Source organism: Thunnus thynnus, chromosome 1, assembly GCF_963924715.1.
Source record: "Thunnus thynnus chromosome 1, fThuThy2.1, whole genome shotgun sequence".
In the NCBI taxonomy this organism is placed as follows: Eukaryota; Metazoa; Chordata; class Actinopteri; order Scombriformes; family Scombridae; genus Thunnus; species Thunnus thynnus.
Window position 1 is genome coordinate 39,765,152 of NC_089517.1, and position 15,674 is coordinate 39,780,825.

General features: G+C 41.8%; 1 protein-coding gene across 1 annotated transcript in view; it reads left to right on the forward strand.

The window, feature by feature from the left end:
* The first annotated feature begins 434 nt into the window (after positions 1–434).
* The window catches only part of chsy1 (chondroitin sulfate synthase 1), a 75,637-nt gene continuing 60,397 nt past the window's right edge, over positions 435–15,674 (forward strand). The window contains exons 1-2 of the mRNA XM_067598026.1: positions 435–1,236; positions 5,791–6,286. Of these exons, the coding sequence (XP_067454127.1) occupies positions 926–1,236; positions 5,791–6,286 (807 nt within the window). The 5' untranslated portion in view covers positions 435–925. The remainder of the gene's footprint in view (positions 1,237–5,790; positions 6,287–15,674) is intronic.

Consider the following 15,674-nt stretch of genomic DNA (forward strand, 5'->3'; position numbering starts at 1 on the left):
TGTATTCCTCATATGAAAAAGAACATATATTCCACGTGTTTCCATTTTATTTTATTTCTACATTTTTACATTGCATTTCTTAGCTGTTTCACAGGGCTTGTTTCTAATGTTGTTTTTGCAGTTTTTCCACAGGTCTGAATTTTATTTTAATTTCTGCCGTCTAGGTTAGTGTAGGGCTATTACTTGGTAAAGCAGTGGAAAACCATAATAAATGTGTCATATTAATAGTACACATTAGTATGTGTATATTACTATACACATACTAATAAATATTAGTGGAAATAATTATCGTTACTTTAGTATTATTGTTATTTAAAAAACCCACAGAGCAAACCAAATTTTAAGAAAACTGGCACAGTGGTCCTGTGCAGGGGGATTTTCCCATGTGAATGGAATGCAGCATCGATAGGTCGAATGACTCGAAGGGATTCATCCAGTCAGAGCACTTGTACGGAAAGTCCGTTGGGTCAAACCACTGTTAAACCCTTCGCAATCGACGATCTCGACAGTCCGACATTCCTCCAATGGCGAGATAATGGCGAGAATGGAGCCGCTATTCAAGGCAAAGAAAAAAGCTGCTGTATTTGTTGGTCGGCGTTGATGTTTGCCAATGGTCGGTCGAAAGCGACGGACAGCTTGATGATCCGAGGCGGTAGCGGCAGAGACGGTTCAGGTGGCGGCTTCAAGGAGACTGCTGTGATGCTACGTAGGCAACTGGAAGAAAAGGGTTTTTCTACCATGAGAGAGTGTGTGTGAGCCCGGTTTTCTGGAGACACACGAGCTCTACCGGCCTGGTTTTTGTTTTTATTATAATTTTATTTTTTGTTTAACCGCCTGTTTTTAGTGTGTCTGTTTTTAGCTTTTTCAAAGAGACGCTGCTTAGGATACAGTGAGGATACACGGCGAGCTGGTGAAGTTTTGGGGAATGGCAGGTCGAAGCCGAAGAGCATGGTTTAGTGTTCTGCTTGGACTGGTAGTCGGGTTCACTCTGGCTTCCAGACTCATTTTACCCAAAGCGACGGAGTTGAAGAAGGCTGGACAAAAACGAAAAGCAAACCCTGCCGGTTGTGGATTGAACGGGGCTCTCAGAAAGGAATACGGCGGAGTATTATGGCCACCGCAAGATAACGGTTTACCGGCGACCGAGAAACCTGGCTCCAGGTCCAATCATTTCCTGTTTGTTGGTGTCATGACTGCCCAGAAGTACCTGAACAGCCGAGCTGTGGCGGCGCACAGGTATGTGATGTGTTAGAGAAGAATTCTGCTGTTTCCATAAAGCATCCATTCAGCTTCTCTCTTGTATGGAAGATAGCGGTTCTTCAATCTCAATTTAAAACTGTAACACTGCAGTGTGGCCCTGTTGAGAAGCTTACCTGGAAGGACATGGACCGATAAAGGCTTTTGTGTAGTATCATTTAATAGGTTGCTAGCTAGTCGCAGTTATTTCTACCCATTTTCGTCCTTTACCATTGGTCCACAGTGACTGTTACCACCCAACCTACATTACACACATGTTCCGAATTAGGTGCTGTTTGATATGTCGCACTGTATGTGCTGAATTTACTAGAACAGCCCGGTGATTTATGTTCTGTATCAGAAATATTATACATCACTTGTGTGTTTGCACTGAGTGAAATATTCACTTATCTCCTGCATTAATTTAGACACGTCTGACATATTTAGCATCTTTGGAAACTTTAGGATAGGGTTTCAACTAACAGCCGTTTACACTTTCATTTGCACAGTCTGTTGATCATTTTTCCATTTCATTGATTAAGATTTTAGCTATAAAAATGGCAGAAAATAGAGACATGCAAAGTTGACACCTTCAAATGTTTTGTATCGTTTGACCAACTGTCCAGAACCCAAATATATCTATATTTATATCTATATATATATTATAGTTTAATTTTCTCTTGAATGACTTTATTAATTGACTGATTGTTTCAGTTCTACTTTGGGATCTCCACTGGAATTTCAAATACAGCTCTATGGGTTTGAACGGTGTTTGTTTGGCTGCACAGTATGAGTAGGTACTGACTGACCCACTGGCAGCTCAGTGGGGTTTAAGACTTAAGCAGGGCAACTTGTGTCAGATCTGTTCCAGTGAACATAAAGTGTTATAATGGGTCTGCTAGCTCTACCAAGACAGCATGCCAAAGCAGAAGAAAAAGAACTTAAATTTAATTACACACAGATGCCGGTGTAAGAAAATGAGACTAATTCTCACATCAGAGGAATCCTTTAAGGGCTCTACAGAATTGGATGTAGGCCTAAACCTTCCTCCAAGGCTCTGATGCCAACTTTTCCATTGATATTGGTGCAGCAGATTGTTTCAATGAGTTTCAAAGTTCAATGTGAATTCAGTGTGAGTTTCAATGAGGATCAGGCTGCAGTGTGTACACTTTATGAAAGTGAAATACTCATTTTTAATTCCACGAAATTCAAATGCCCATCACTTTTTTAATGAATGTGTATTTCTCTGTGGCTTTCTTAAAAAAGTTCTTATTATTGAATATCAATGACTAACAAAACAAATACAGGCTTTACTCATACCCACACCTTGTGACCAACCAAGAAGACCAAGAGGGTTTCATGAAAATTAGATAATAGTGATAAAGTGCAGTATTACACCAGAAAATAATATTTAAACTGAGGAAACATATATAAGTAAATGAATACATAAATACCCAAAATACAAAATAAAAAGGAGATAATAATGAACTAATAAGACAAAAATGATGATAACCGTCAGTAAGATTGATTACTCAGAGACGTCAGTTGATTGCAGTCAGTAGGTTTGGCTCAATGGGATATTGTAAAATTTCAGACAGTGTTTGGAAGACTGATTTCTAAAATTCCTTGATAGAAGGGTTTTTCAGAACACATAAATTGAGACCGGGGCACATCTACATTAGCCACAAGTCGGAGCCACCTCAGGATGAATTCTGGCTACTTTAGTTTTGGGAATTTCAGTATGATGTACTACTCTGGCACAACTAGAGTGTCTTCACTAAGTGCCAAAAAGGGATGAGATGATTGAGAACCAGCTCCATATTGTCCAATCCATCAGAATCGTATACCTCCGAGTTTATCAGTTCCTATTATTGATGCCCAGCCATGTGATGTTGACGGAATGAAAAAGGCGGAACTCAGCAGCTCAGCCTCCAGTCTGTCTACAGCACACATGCTAGAGTTATCTTTGGCTATCTTGTAATTCATCTTCAAAAAAGGCAGCGGTTGCAAACAATTTTTTGATTTAATGAGTAAATAATTACCTTTGCAAGATGAACGTGAAGTTTCTATGCCGTCACTCAGAGACTAATGTTAGCAGAGCAGAGCAGAGATCAGCAGTAACAAATGAGACCACTGGCCAACACACACTGCAGCATTAAACAGCCTAAACTAACTCTGAGGTGAGAAAAAAGAAAAGAGAACAGGAAATAAGAAGAAAATAATCCCCAAAAACCCTGCGTCCATTCAGCGCCTTGGACAGCGATGGCTTTCCCTGGAGCTAGCAGTGCAGCAGAGAGGCTGTTGCGTTGACACGGAAACCCTGTGTAGGCCTCCTTTTTTTCCCACACATAAAATTGATCAGCAATCGATAAAGAATGGGACTGATAAGCTGAATCAATAAGGGCACTGGTGTTAATAATTCCCATCCCTAGTCCCAAAAATATATATGTATTTTTTGGTTTTAATGAAATTAGCATGTAGGCTAAAAGGACATTTTATAGACAAACAGCACTGTCTCTGCATGCCTCACAGAGGAAAGACATACTTCTAGTAACTGTGAATGCAATGAATGAAAGGCATTTTCTGGAATGTTCAATGACCAATGTGCATTCAGTTATAGTGGAAAAATATAAAGAAGTACTAAGATAAATCTCAGGTTTACTTCTCAGGTGACCAATCCTCTCAGTTTTTCTTACATTAAAGATTCTTTTGCTTTTGATGGTAGTTCAGTAGAAGAACCGTCACAAATCAATTTCAGTCGTGTGAACGTGTTCAAGCACAACTTCACCATTTTTGAACCCAGACTCTAAACTCTAATTTACAACCCTACTTAGAAAAGCCTGACTCATCCAAAGTAATCAGAATTTTCCCATCCTGCTGCAGCTTCTTATTGTAGTTTAACGGTCCAATTGGGACCACTTATCATATAGGACCTCAAAAATCACCATATCTGACAGTGCAGTCACGTATGACACATATGACACATGTGTCAGCAGATGTTCTCCTGTCAGCTTTTGCTGACTCATGCACAACGTTTATTTTTTCCTGATGCAGATGTAGTGAAGAAAGTCAGTAAGATCTGATAGAAAGCCCACATCAGAGACTTCTTTTTATCTCGCAAACATTTCGACATGTCTGACTACACTGTGAGCCTCCTCTGTGGTAAAACGAGTTTGATCAAGGGTTTTCAGTGGCTCCAAGTTCAGCCCGGTGAGTCAGACCCATAGGCCGTTACACAAACTTGGATTTCATGGATTTTGAGGAGCCATAGATGTATGTTGCGTTGCGCAATGCATGGAGAGAAGTTGTGTGTGGCTGTTGTCCATCATTTCCTGTGGTGTATTGAGGACTATGGATGAATAAGGGAAAAGAAAAATAATATTCTACAAATGGAAGATTTTGCTTTGCATTAACATGCCCTTACCCTTGCCTGTGCATGTGTGTTTCAGCTGCATTTTTGTAGTTTTTCTGTTGTCCATCTCAAGTGAGTCTGACGAAACCCATGCGTTTACATTTTAAGCCAAAATTATACTTGTAGCTTCTGCAAGGGTCCTTGTGGACCTCCAGACTTTATGAACTGACAAATATGCATGCAGGATCTGAACATAGTTTAAACTGCCTTTAATCGATACAGCATGGTTCTATGCTTCAGGCAGGGCTGGGAGATATGGCTGAAAAATAAAATCTCTACTTATTTATTTTTTTTAATGCTTGGGTGCGATTTTAAGACTAAAACACAATTGAAGCATCATATTTTTTTTAGCTCTTTGTGTGGAAGACAGTTGAGCAAGAATAATAAACCTGCACCACCTACAAGACTGTCATCATTATGCACTTTAAAAAAAAAAATACAGGTTGTTCCATAGAGCTGTGGACTTGAATCAGTTTCAGCACATTGAGAGCAGAAAGGTCTGCACTCACCTCTTATTACTCAAGATAATATCTCATCAGCAGATGAGTGTACAAAGTATCATGACGTGATATAGCAAGAATCAACTGGCCAGAGGGAATCAATAGACTGGAAATCACCTTCTTGTGTATGATGTTATGTTGTGCAACCTGATTTTCACCATGTAGACGTTTTACACATCGTGCAAAAAAACCAAACCTCAAATGAATCAAATTCATCTTGCCCAGCTTTAGCTTCAAGTCAATCTTCTGACTCCTGTGCGTACCTACAGTAACTGTGTATTGGTCTGTGAGTGCGTTAGAATCCGACAGCAGCACAGTGACTGAATGTATCCAGTGTGACACTGATGGAGGAATGCAACCGCTGCTGACGTGCTGCTTTCTTTACGTGTGTACACAAGCTCTCAATCATTGGCCTATGAAGAGATGAAGGTTTAATATGCACACAGTGCTGGGAAGAACCAGTGTAGTGTAGTTTGTACAGAACCATGTCCGCTGTCATCTTTGTTTTGGGGCTTTTACTATTTAGCATGTGTTTCCTGCTATTACATTTTAGTACATGTTACAGATAATCCCATGTGTTTGATATCTACTCATTTGTGTGTGTGTGTGTGTGTGTGTGTGTGTGTGTGTGTGTGTGTACAGGACATGGGCACAGACAATTCCAGGTCATGTGGAGTTCTTCTCCAGCGAAGGCTCTGACACCTCCATACCCATTCCCATAGTGGCTCTGAGGAATGTGGATGACTCGTACCCACCCCAGAAGAAGTCCTTCATGATGCTCAAATACATGCACGACCACTACCTGGACAAGTACGAGTGGTTCATGAGGGCCGATGACGACGTCTACATCAAGAGTGGGAAGCTGGAGAGCTTCCTGCGCAGCCTTAACAGCAGTGAGGCCATCTTCCTGGGCCAAACAGGCATGGGGGCCCGGGACGAGCTGGGGAAGCTGGCCTTGGAGCCTGGGGAGAACTTCTGCATGGGGGGGCCAGGGGTCATCATGAGCCGTGAGGTCCTCAAGAGAATGGTGCCTCACATCCGAGAGTGTCTACAGGAGATGTACACCACCCACGAGGACGTGGAGGTGGGCCGGTGTGTCAGGAGGTTTGCGGGGGTCCAGTGTGTCTGGTCCTATGAGGTAAGATGGTTTCACATTGTTTTTACACCAAGAACTCAACCACTCATAAGACTTAAAGAGCCAAATATAGAAAGTTGTAAACTGTCCACACTGTACAGGATGGAGAGTAACCTACAAGGTCATTCTCATGCATAGTTAATGCCAGAGATGCCAAATCAGAGATATCAAATGATCACAAGTTGGGTCTCATATGTTAGTGGTGCATATTTATAACATTAGTATAACTTTGCTTGATTATCATTGGCCATGGGACGTGGGTTGTAAATGCAGCCTTGTATGCTGCTGAGACCAGGTGTGCTTCAGTAAACACGAGGAGGATGAGAGACCACCCTGAGAGTGTCTTCCATCAAAGTCAAGTAGTACCGTCCTGTTCACAGCCTCATTCAAGACGCTCGTAGCTAATACAGACCATGCAGCTCTATAACCTGCCTGTAAAACAACATACTCATGTTCTCCCGACTTGATCCAAATCACGTTGCTTTGGCTGCATCACTTGTCATTATACAGGGAATTCTGTCCGCCATATAATTCAACACCACCACACTGTCCACACTAGAAAATGACAATACAGTTGAATCAGCATCCAACACAGTGTCAACAAACCTGCACATTAGAAGCTTCAGGACTAGACAGTACTGGTGTATAGATGGTAATAAACTAGTAATGCTGTATAATGATTAGGGTTAGCATGTAGACACTATGTATGAGTATGAGGATTCAACTGTAGTATACGTTGCTTTAAACTCTTGTTTCCCTGCTGGACAGATGTGTCTGAGTGGAATTAGAGAGCATAGATTGGTTTGTTTTAATCTCTGTGTAACTGAATTATCACCAGATGTTGCAGGGTCCAAAATGAACTTCTTGGCTTACCTATCAAGGTAGCCGGTAGATGAAAAAAATTGACCAGCCAAAAATAATAAATTGCCTTTTACTATTGCAATTTGCTATTATTACTATTTAGCATGTCATCTTGGTCTCATATGTGATTCTCAGTCAGTATTAAAGTAATGTGCAGACATGTATGAGCATGTATATGTGCTCAAGTTGAGAATTAAATGCCATCATATTCATGTAAAGACTACAGCAGTACAAGCATGAGTTTCAGTGACGATTTAATGAAGAACTATTTAGTCTCAACTCAATGCCAAATTTACCAGAAGGATCACGATTAACAAAAATACTTTCGATTAGTCACTACTTGTGTATTCTTTGTGTGGCAACAAGCAAGGTGTTATTGAAGTGTCAGAGACTATATGGTATTAAGTTGCTCTGAGTTGTAAATTCACCTCTTCTAAGCAGAAGGCAGAAGATAACGTTATCTTGCAACCTGACAAGCCTGGGCAAGTCCTCTTCTTCCTCCAGGCATCTCTCCTGCTCCTGCCGTGTCTCCTTGGCCTGCCGCTGGCCGTGCAGCACCATCTTCCTCTTTTTTTTTTTTTTTTTTTCCCATTTTATGGCAACCAGCATTAAGGTGCATTACCACCAACTACTATATGGGAGTGTGAACCACCCCCCATAATCAAACACAGCCAACCAGCAGCTTTCTCCACTGCATAGGAAATTCATTTTTTCCAACCTGGTCAGGGTGGCGAGTGGTCTCCATAATTTACTCACCAAAGACTAAATTTACCTGCATTTGGCGAATGCCGAGTGTTAATTTTGGATCCTGGATATGTGGACAGCATTCCATGAACCAGCACACTGCGTCCTGCCTGCACTGTTGTGTGATGTGTACTTAACAAGGTTTTGTTTGTTTAGATAATGGCACACACAGGTATGTTTTCTTTTTTTTCTGCCAAGCGTATTTGATTGCTTACACATAAATCACTTAAAGCACACAATACTCACTGCTCAGACACATAAATATTCCATTCATATCAATCTGCATCTAGAATCAGTCAAGAGTGGAAAAAGCCTAAAGTGGCACGTGTTCACTTCAGGGTAAAAATAATTGTGCTGTGCATGTCGGTGTGAAAAAAGGTGGTCCCTGCTTTCACGCTCCTCACTGTGAAGTTTAACTGCACTTCAGTTCAGTCTTTTAAGTAGGCGGCTGAACCGGTTGCACTGCGCTGGCTGGACCATACAGCATTCAGTCGTTGTTGAGACTTGCGTGAGCGTTGTCGGTGCCGGACACAAGAGAAAGTTATTAACACGACACTTTTGAGACAGAGTAACGACAGAAATGCGGCAGAGTCATCAGGAGGAGAGAGTGGATTCACTCCAACCAGCATGTTCTCTCTGACATGTTTAGACACGACTGTGCCATAGACTCGTCGCTCATATGACTGGTGTTCACATGAATCAGAGCCCCTTTTGAAATGGATGCAAATTACACACAGTGATGTGGAGCTTTAATGAAGTGATTGTACGAGACGACGGGAGATGTGATCTGTCTTCGTCATGTGCTCGGTTTTGCGTCCGCTCTGTCTCACCAAGTCGTAGGGAGGAAACGGAGTAGTGAGGCACTACCTAGCTTTTGTCCTTCTTTAAAGGACCAGTGTTAGCCCTCCCCCTTCCAAGCATGTAGGAGAACCTACGGTGGCAGGCCTGTGGAAGAAGACCTGCTCCCTCTGTAGATATAAAGGGCTCATTTTAAGGTAACAAAAAGACAAGAATTCTTATTTTTAGGTGATTATACACTAATTAAAACATATTTAATGAGTTTTACATTCTATTTCTGTCAAGTCGGTCCCACTAGATGCCACTACATTCTACACACTACACCTTTTAATGCAGACATCAAGATGATCTCTCAGATATTGTGGTTAAATGATCGACACTTAGATAAGCTCAGTTTTTATTGAGCAAACAAAACGCTCCTTTATAAACTTGTAAACGCTTTACAAGTTTACAACACATTCCCCAGCCTGTTACCTCCATATGACATCGGTTATATGAAGCAGTCTACAGAAGTTATTACGACAGTCCATGTCACTCTCACCACCAATCTACATAGAAAGTGTTTTTTTTGACATCTTGTCACTCGTGCGTCTCACGGGAACAGATATGCTTCAGTTTTATCAAATGTATCGTCACCTTGAGACGAGTCTTCTTTTTTTTTTCTCCTCTGGCGCGTTTAGTCTCCACAGACAGCTGTTTTAAAGAACATAAAGCCCCCGCTGTATAGATGTTCTGAACTTATTAAGCGTATCTATATTGATTGATCAAGGCTCCCGGTGTGGCTTGTGAGCTCGCTGGATTCACTTCAGGCACATTCCCCTCGCTTGCTTCGGTGGGCGGAGAAATAAAATCGATAAGTCAATAAATACAAACACCATAGATTTCTTCCTCTGGAGCTGACATGAAGACTGTTTTGTTTCAGTAAATACGTGTTGTCAGTCAGCCTGAAGGTGAAGAGCGTTTGGCCGATCAGCTCGTCAGGAGATTTTTAGTGTAGATTTTCCTCTTATTCAAGAGTTAGCGACAGCAGGATTCAGGCTGCTGCCGGCGTGTTGTCCTCCGTATACAGACAGGCTGTGGCGCACACAGACGGGGACAAACCAGAGGACAACCGCTGCTTAGAACCAGAACCAGAGCAACTGGCCTGCCATCCAGACAGAGAGAGAGAGAGAGAGAGAGAGACACACCGAGAGCAGGCTGAGCAGGCAGAGAGCAGGAGAGTTGCTGCCGAAAACAAGCATCAAGATCCAGGGAGACGTGAGAACAGCTGTTCTCTAACAGCTAGTGTTACGTTTGTTTACAGCAGCGGGACGGAGGACAGACATCTGCTACTCTTTGCTGCAACTCTGCTGCTGCTGCTGCTGCTGCTGCAGACACTCCCGGAGCAGACACTGTCAGTTTATAATTGTAGCGTCCGTCGTCCGACTAAGTATTGAAGTGAATGAGATGTGGTTTAGGTCGATTGAAGACAGAAACATGGTCATTAAAAAGTTCTCCTTGCCTCTTTTATTGTTGACCATAGTGAATATGAGGGAGTAAGAGCTCAGCAGCAAGGCTCTGAGAGGATGGCTGCCCTACCACAGTGTGACTGTAAAGGCCTCATCTTCTCCCAGCATGTGTTATATAAGTTTGTTGCCATGGTAGCCATGTCCTGCTGTAATGATTGAGAGTTGTGGAAGAAACGGTCTCCTCTCAAATACAAGAGCAGCAGCTTGACAAAAAGAGTTCTATATATAGAACCACTGAATGGTTCTTTTGGTTCTGTCACCATAGTGTGGTAAGTGACTTCCACGGCAGGGACTCCCAGCATGCACTGGACCAGAGGCAACCTTGGACAGGGTGCTGGTGTATTATAGAATGACACATATAGTTATAAAAGTCACAGTGTTTGAGAGGATAAGCAATAAATAAGCTGCTGAATCATCTGCTCAATGTCATAGTCTGCCTGCTGGGACAACTCTCCTCACAAGACCTAAAACAGACTCCTTCCAAGTCTTCTCTCCACTCCAATCTAACTCATCAACTCTGCATTTTTCACTCTTGGATCATTTAGAATTTTTAAATGAATTGAAAGTAGTGACACATGAGTTAATTAATCATCAGATGTCTAGATCTTAAGTTACCAGAGAAACAAACTGAGCAAACATTAGCAGCAGCTCAGCCAACAGCTGATTTTGTTTTTACATGAAACTGTTTTATTCAGTGTTTTAATCCCAGGTCTGTTTGTTCTGGAGGAGGAGGAGACCTCTCTAGATAAACCACCAACACTGGAGTAATTCCAACTCAATGACAATGACAACAACAACTCCCATGATCCCATGCTATTTCACACTGTCATCACACTTAGTCTTTTGTTATTGTTTTGATTGAGAGACCCCCTAGCGGCTGAAATGACATCTTGTGTGTTTAAGGATAATATATGTTTAATAAGAAAATAAACAGTTCTGTAATTTATCATCATCCATGAGTTCTCTTCAACTGTATGCTACAGTAGGAGTCACACTGTGTATTGAACTTTAGGACAATGACCCTTCAATAGTGTCTCATCTTAACAAAGGGCAGGGTTTTAGAGAATATTGCTCATAACTCATCAACTGTTTGTGCAATCATCATAAATGTTGGTACATAACTTCAGTACATGATTAGGAATAGGTCTGCCAAAGCATTTTGAACCCAACCTATAGGGGGTGCCACATATGCCAGAACCCGTGGGCAGAATGTTCTGGGGTCGAGTGTTAACCAAAATCCTGAGTTTCGTTTAAAGCCAATGAAGGGGGGGGGGGGGGGGACAAATGGCGGAACTTTTGAGTGCACAATTATTGAAATGCTGCAGGCTTTTTGATGATGAAACAAGTGTGGTTGCTCTCACTCCTTCCTTAAACAGACGTAAACTAGCTGAAGTGACTTTGCTCACCCTTTGTGAAGCCTGAAACCAACTCATTGCCACTCGCATCTTTCATTTTTTTTTTTTTGGCTGATCGACCTGATTCCTTCTTATCGAACGCGAAAAGGGTTGAACATGCAAATCGCCGCCCGTGGCTATATTTTGTTGTTGTTTTCTCTAGTTTCAGTGCTTCTGCTCTCAGAGGGCCTTTTTTTATTTCTAGATCAGTCAGGCTTGCTCATGCTAGAGCAATAGACAGGAAGTCGGCCGCCCACACTCCTCTGAGCGATGCCTCAACATGTGTTTATCTCTCTGGCTGTTTCTCAACCAAGCACCCTCCCCTGGCCCTGTCACACACACACACACACACACACACACACTCTCCCTCCCTATCAGTGTGTGTTACACATTTATGTCTGTTTATGGCCTGACGCTGTTGGATGCCAAGTGGCTGATGTGTCATATAAACATGGACGGGCCAGATATTAACCCTCGGTAGTTTCTAACTGGACTGAGTCAGTAGAGTTCTGAAGTGTGAGAAGCCAAAGATTGTTGAAATTCCTCATGCAATATTTCTTTTCTCAGTGTTCCCAAACCCAGCAACACAGGAGTCCTTCGGATACAATATCCATACTACAGGCTTACGTTCTGACCGTTTTTTTTTTTTTAATCTTCCTCTCTGAAAAATCATGTTTGACAGTTTGGTGAATGGATCTAACAGTCATGAGTCAGCCTGTGAAGGAGAAACCAGTCAGAGAATACCATAGTATTGCCATAGTTACTAAATTGATCACAAACTGATCCACAATCAAAAATAAATCATCTGTACGTTCTACAGAGCTGAAATCTTTTTCTGACAGAAGCAGCTTATGGTCGATTTTAGAAGTCCATCGCTCTGTATGTTTCAAAGTATTCAAAAACGATGAACATCTATATCTCCACAAGTCTTCATTCATATGCTACCAAAATTGACACAGACTTGGCCCTATTTTGACTATAGGGTTTGGCCTATAGTCAAAATTCTTTCATCATTTTAATCTCTCAAGTCATGTGCATCTGGTCTTTTGCTCTAAAAAATGTCAAATTTTGCGATTTTTTTTCGCAATCTGCTTGGACTACAATCATTGCCGCTTGTGACTATATTGTTGAAAAATGTGTTGTTTTCGTGTCAGCACTGAAACTCAGAGAATATGTTGCATGGTTTTATTCTACCTATACACCAGTGAACTTTTGTGAATGAGTGGATTTCTATGGGGATTAATAAAGTGTCTGTCAGTCACATCAGATCATACAGCCTGCAGGAGATATTCTCTCCTTTTTAATATTGAAGACATCAAGTGATTCAGCACATATCTCTGACCTATTTCCTATGATGGATGATGAACTGTTCTGTCTGCATCTGTGTGTGTGTGTGTGTGTGTGTGTGTGTGTGTGTGTGTGTGTGTGTGTGTGTGTTCAGACAGCTCAGTATGCGGTGAGCCTCGTGTATTTTCAGACATCCTGTGGCCACTGCTTTGTGCTTCTCCTCTGTCTCTCTGTCAGCAGCTCCTTTTGCATCGTGCTAAAAGTAGGCCCCCGTGAGCATGGCCCAATTAGCAAATAAATGTTTACAGTCACGATTCAGAAATAAGCAGAAACGGAAGGCCGGAGCGCTGAATTTCCATGAATTACAGCTCTGCAGCATGAAGTGCAGGCTGTGTGTGGCTGCAGCAGCACTGAACTGGTATGCAGGAGGATGGTGACACTTTCCGAGGGGGGGATAAGTTAACGAGATAGAGATTTTATAGGTCTAGTAGCAACCGCTGAAACCTATAAAAGTCTCCATCACTGTGGGTGGGCTTTTACACATTCAACTCTGTGTTTAGTCATCTCATTCTGCACAAGAATTCACTTCCTCAGTGCAGGGCGTCTTCCGCTCTGTTACAATGTCACCACTTATGTTTTTTGATTATTTTTGTTTTGTTTTGTTTTCATCTGCATGCTTGTGGCTGATGATGTTTTGCACAGTGTGGAGCACTGGTCTGACCAGTTTGTACAAACACACCAGGTACCAAATATCAAATCATCAAGTATTGCAGCTCTATCTGTAAACATCCTGTCATGTCTGAATAAAACCGTAATGAATATTTACATAACAGACACAAAGCCATAGATGGCTGAAACCAACATTGTGAAAGATTCATCTGTGAAAAGTGGTGTTCACATGTGTCAATCGACGCCCACACGGCAGACATCGAAGCTACTAGAAGTCTTCAGATCTTATTAATGGAGCGATAATTTCCAAAATGACCACCAGCACACTTATTAGAGGGCCTGAATTTAGAGACCATAATCACTCTTTGAAAACAATGATTGACTTAGTATTTGTTAGAGAAGTTTTTTTGGATTGGCGTCAGTTGGAGCAGCTAAGCAGCCGTCAGTGGAACTTTAAGGTGCTTCCTCATTGGCTTCAGCCTCAAGCTGTGGTCGTCGCCGCTTGCTATAAATACTTTTAATTTTCCGACGCAGTCTGACAACACATCGCAAGAACCAGTTCTGATCAATCTCATGTTGTAGTCAAAGCGCCAGGCTTTTATTATTATTACTGTGTTCTTGTAACCAGAACAAAGGATGACAGAATGGCAGGGTGCAGAGTTTTACAAAGCTAGTGTCAAAATGACTTCGCTTTAAACAGAAATAAGGAAAAAAGTGTGATGGAAAGATGGTCAAGCGCACACACACTCAACTCGGACAGTTCTGATTCAGAGGCAAGACTCCTGTCTGAATTTTTTTTAGTGATCCATTTTTGTTTTGTGATCATTAACCTTCTTCGTTAAGCGAAAACACACAAACATCTCCGCTGACCTACACAAAGAATGGTGTTATGAGTAACCATAGATCACAGATGCTCAGAGAAGCCGACCCACACGCTTGTAAAATACCCAAAATATCAAATAGCCCTCCAGATGTATTCAAATGACACCTATGAGCATGAACTTACATGCTGACAGAATAGCATGTTCCAGTTATCACACAGAGAAATAACCCTGTGGCTCGCTTCGGCAAGACGGCAATAGCTGACTTTCCTCAGCAGCATCGACACCGTCCTGTCCCCACCCTGCATGCCAGCTCACAAACAAGCTCCAACAAAGCTAATAGGAATCACAAGCCTGCATTGCTGAGAGCTATGAGTCCACCTCCTAATCCTAATTTCTCCTGAATGGCCTGCAGGGCTACCAAACCTGTGGCCAGCTCTTTCAATGTATACTGCTGCATGTGCTTTTTCCCCTGCCAACAACAGCACCATTATACTCTCTCCTTACCGCCTCTTTTTTTTTTTTTAAACTGCCTTCCCATTTCTCCCCTCCTATCTGAATTCAATTTGTACATTTTAATCACCCTCTCATTCAGAGCCAGCTGCACATGGCTTCATACTTAATCTGATAAATGTGGTGGCAGGGTGGCTTCCTCTTAGATTTTAGAGTGGAGGAAGCAGGGGTACATGTGCGTTCAAGCAAGCAGAAGAGCTGCAGATTTATGATAGACAAAAATATATTTTAAACTTTGTATGATTTAAATTTGCATTTGCTGTTGTAAATGGAAAGAAATCAGAGTAGTAATGTTTGTTTCGGTATGTACACATACATACGTATGTGTACATACCAAGATACATACTGAATAGGACATTTTACAGTGTAAAAATAAACTTGTCAGTGCTCTCTGATGGACAAACTATGATACAGTGTAGAAACTCTGCTTTTAATGACTTCAAACCTGGTTTGGCATTGCTGTACTCTAATTTCTTGTTATTTACTGGCCTGCATTAAGTTAATATCAGCTAATATATCATTTCCAGTGATGTATTTTATGCTTGGTTTCCTTGATTGACTAAATATGTTCAGGCTGAATCACAGGTTATTGACACGAAGTGAGAGTTGGATGAAATCAGCAGTGCCACCTCCCATTCAGACTGGCTGTCCAGGGGTGATACTGTACCTGCAGCTGGAGTTGAAGCTTGCCCAATAAAGAAAGGTTCATTTAGCATTTTGGTTGTCGGCCCAAACAGTTTCTATTTCCAACATGTGTTCTGGTGCCGCGGCAGGAGCTTGCATAAGAGGATCACAG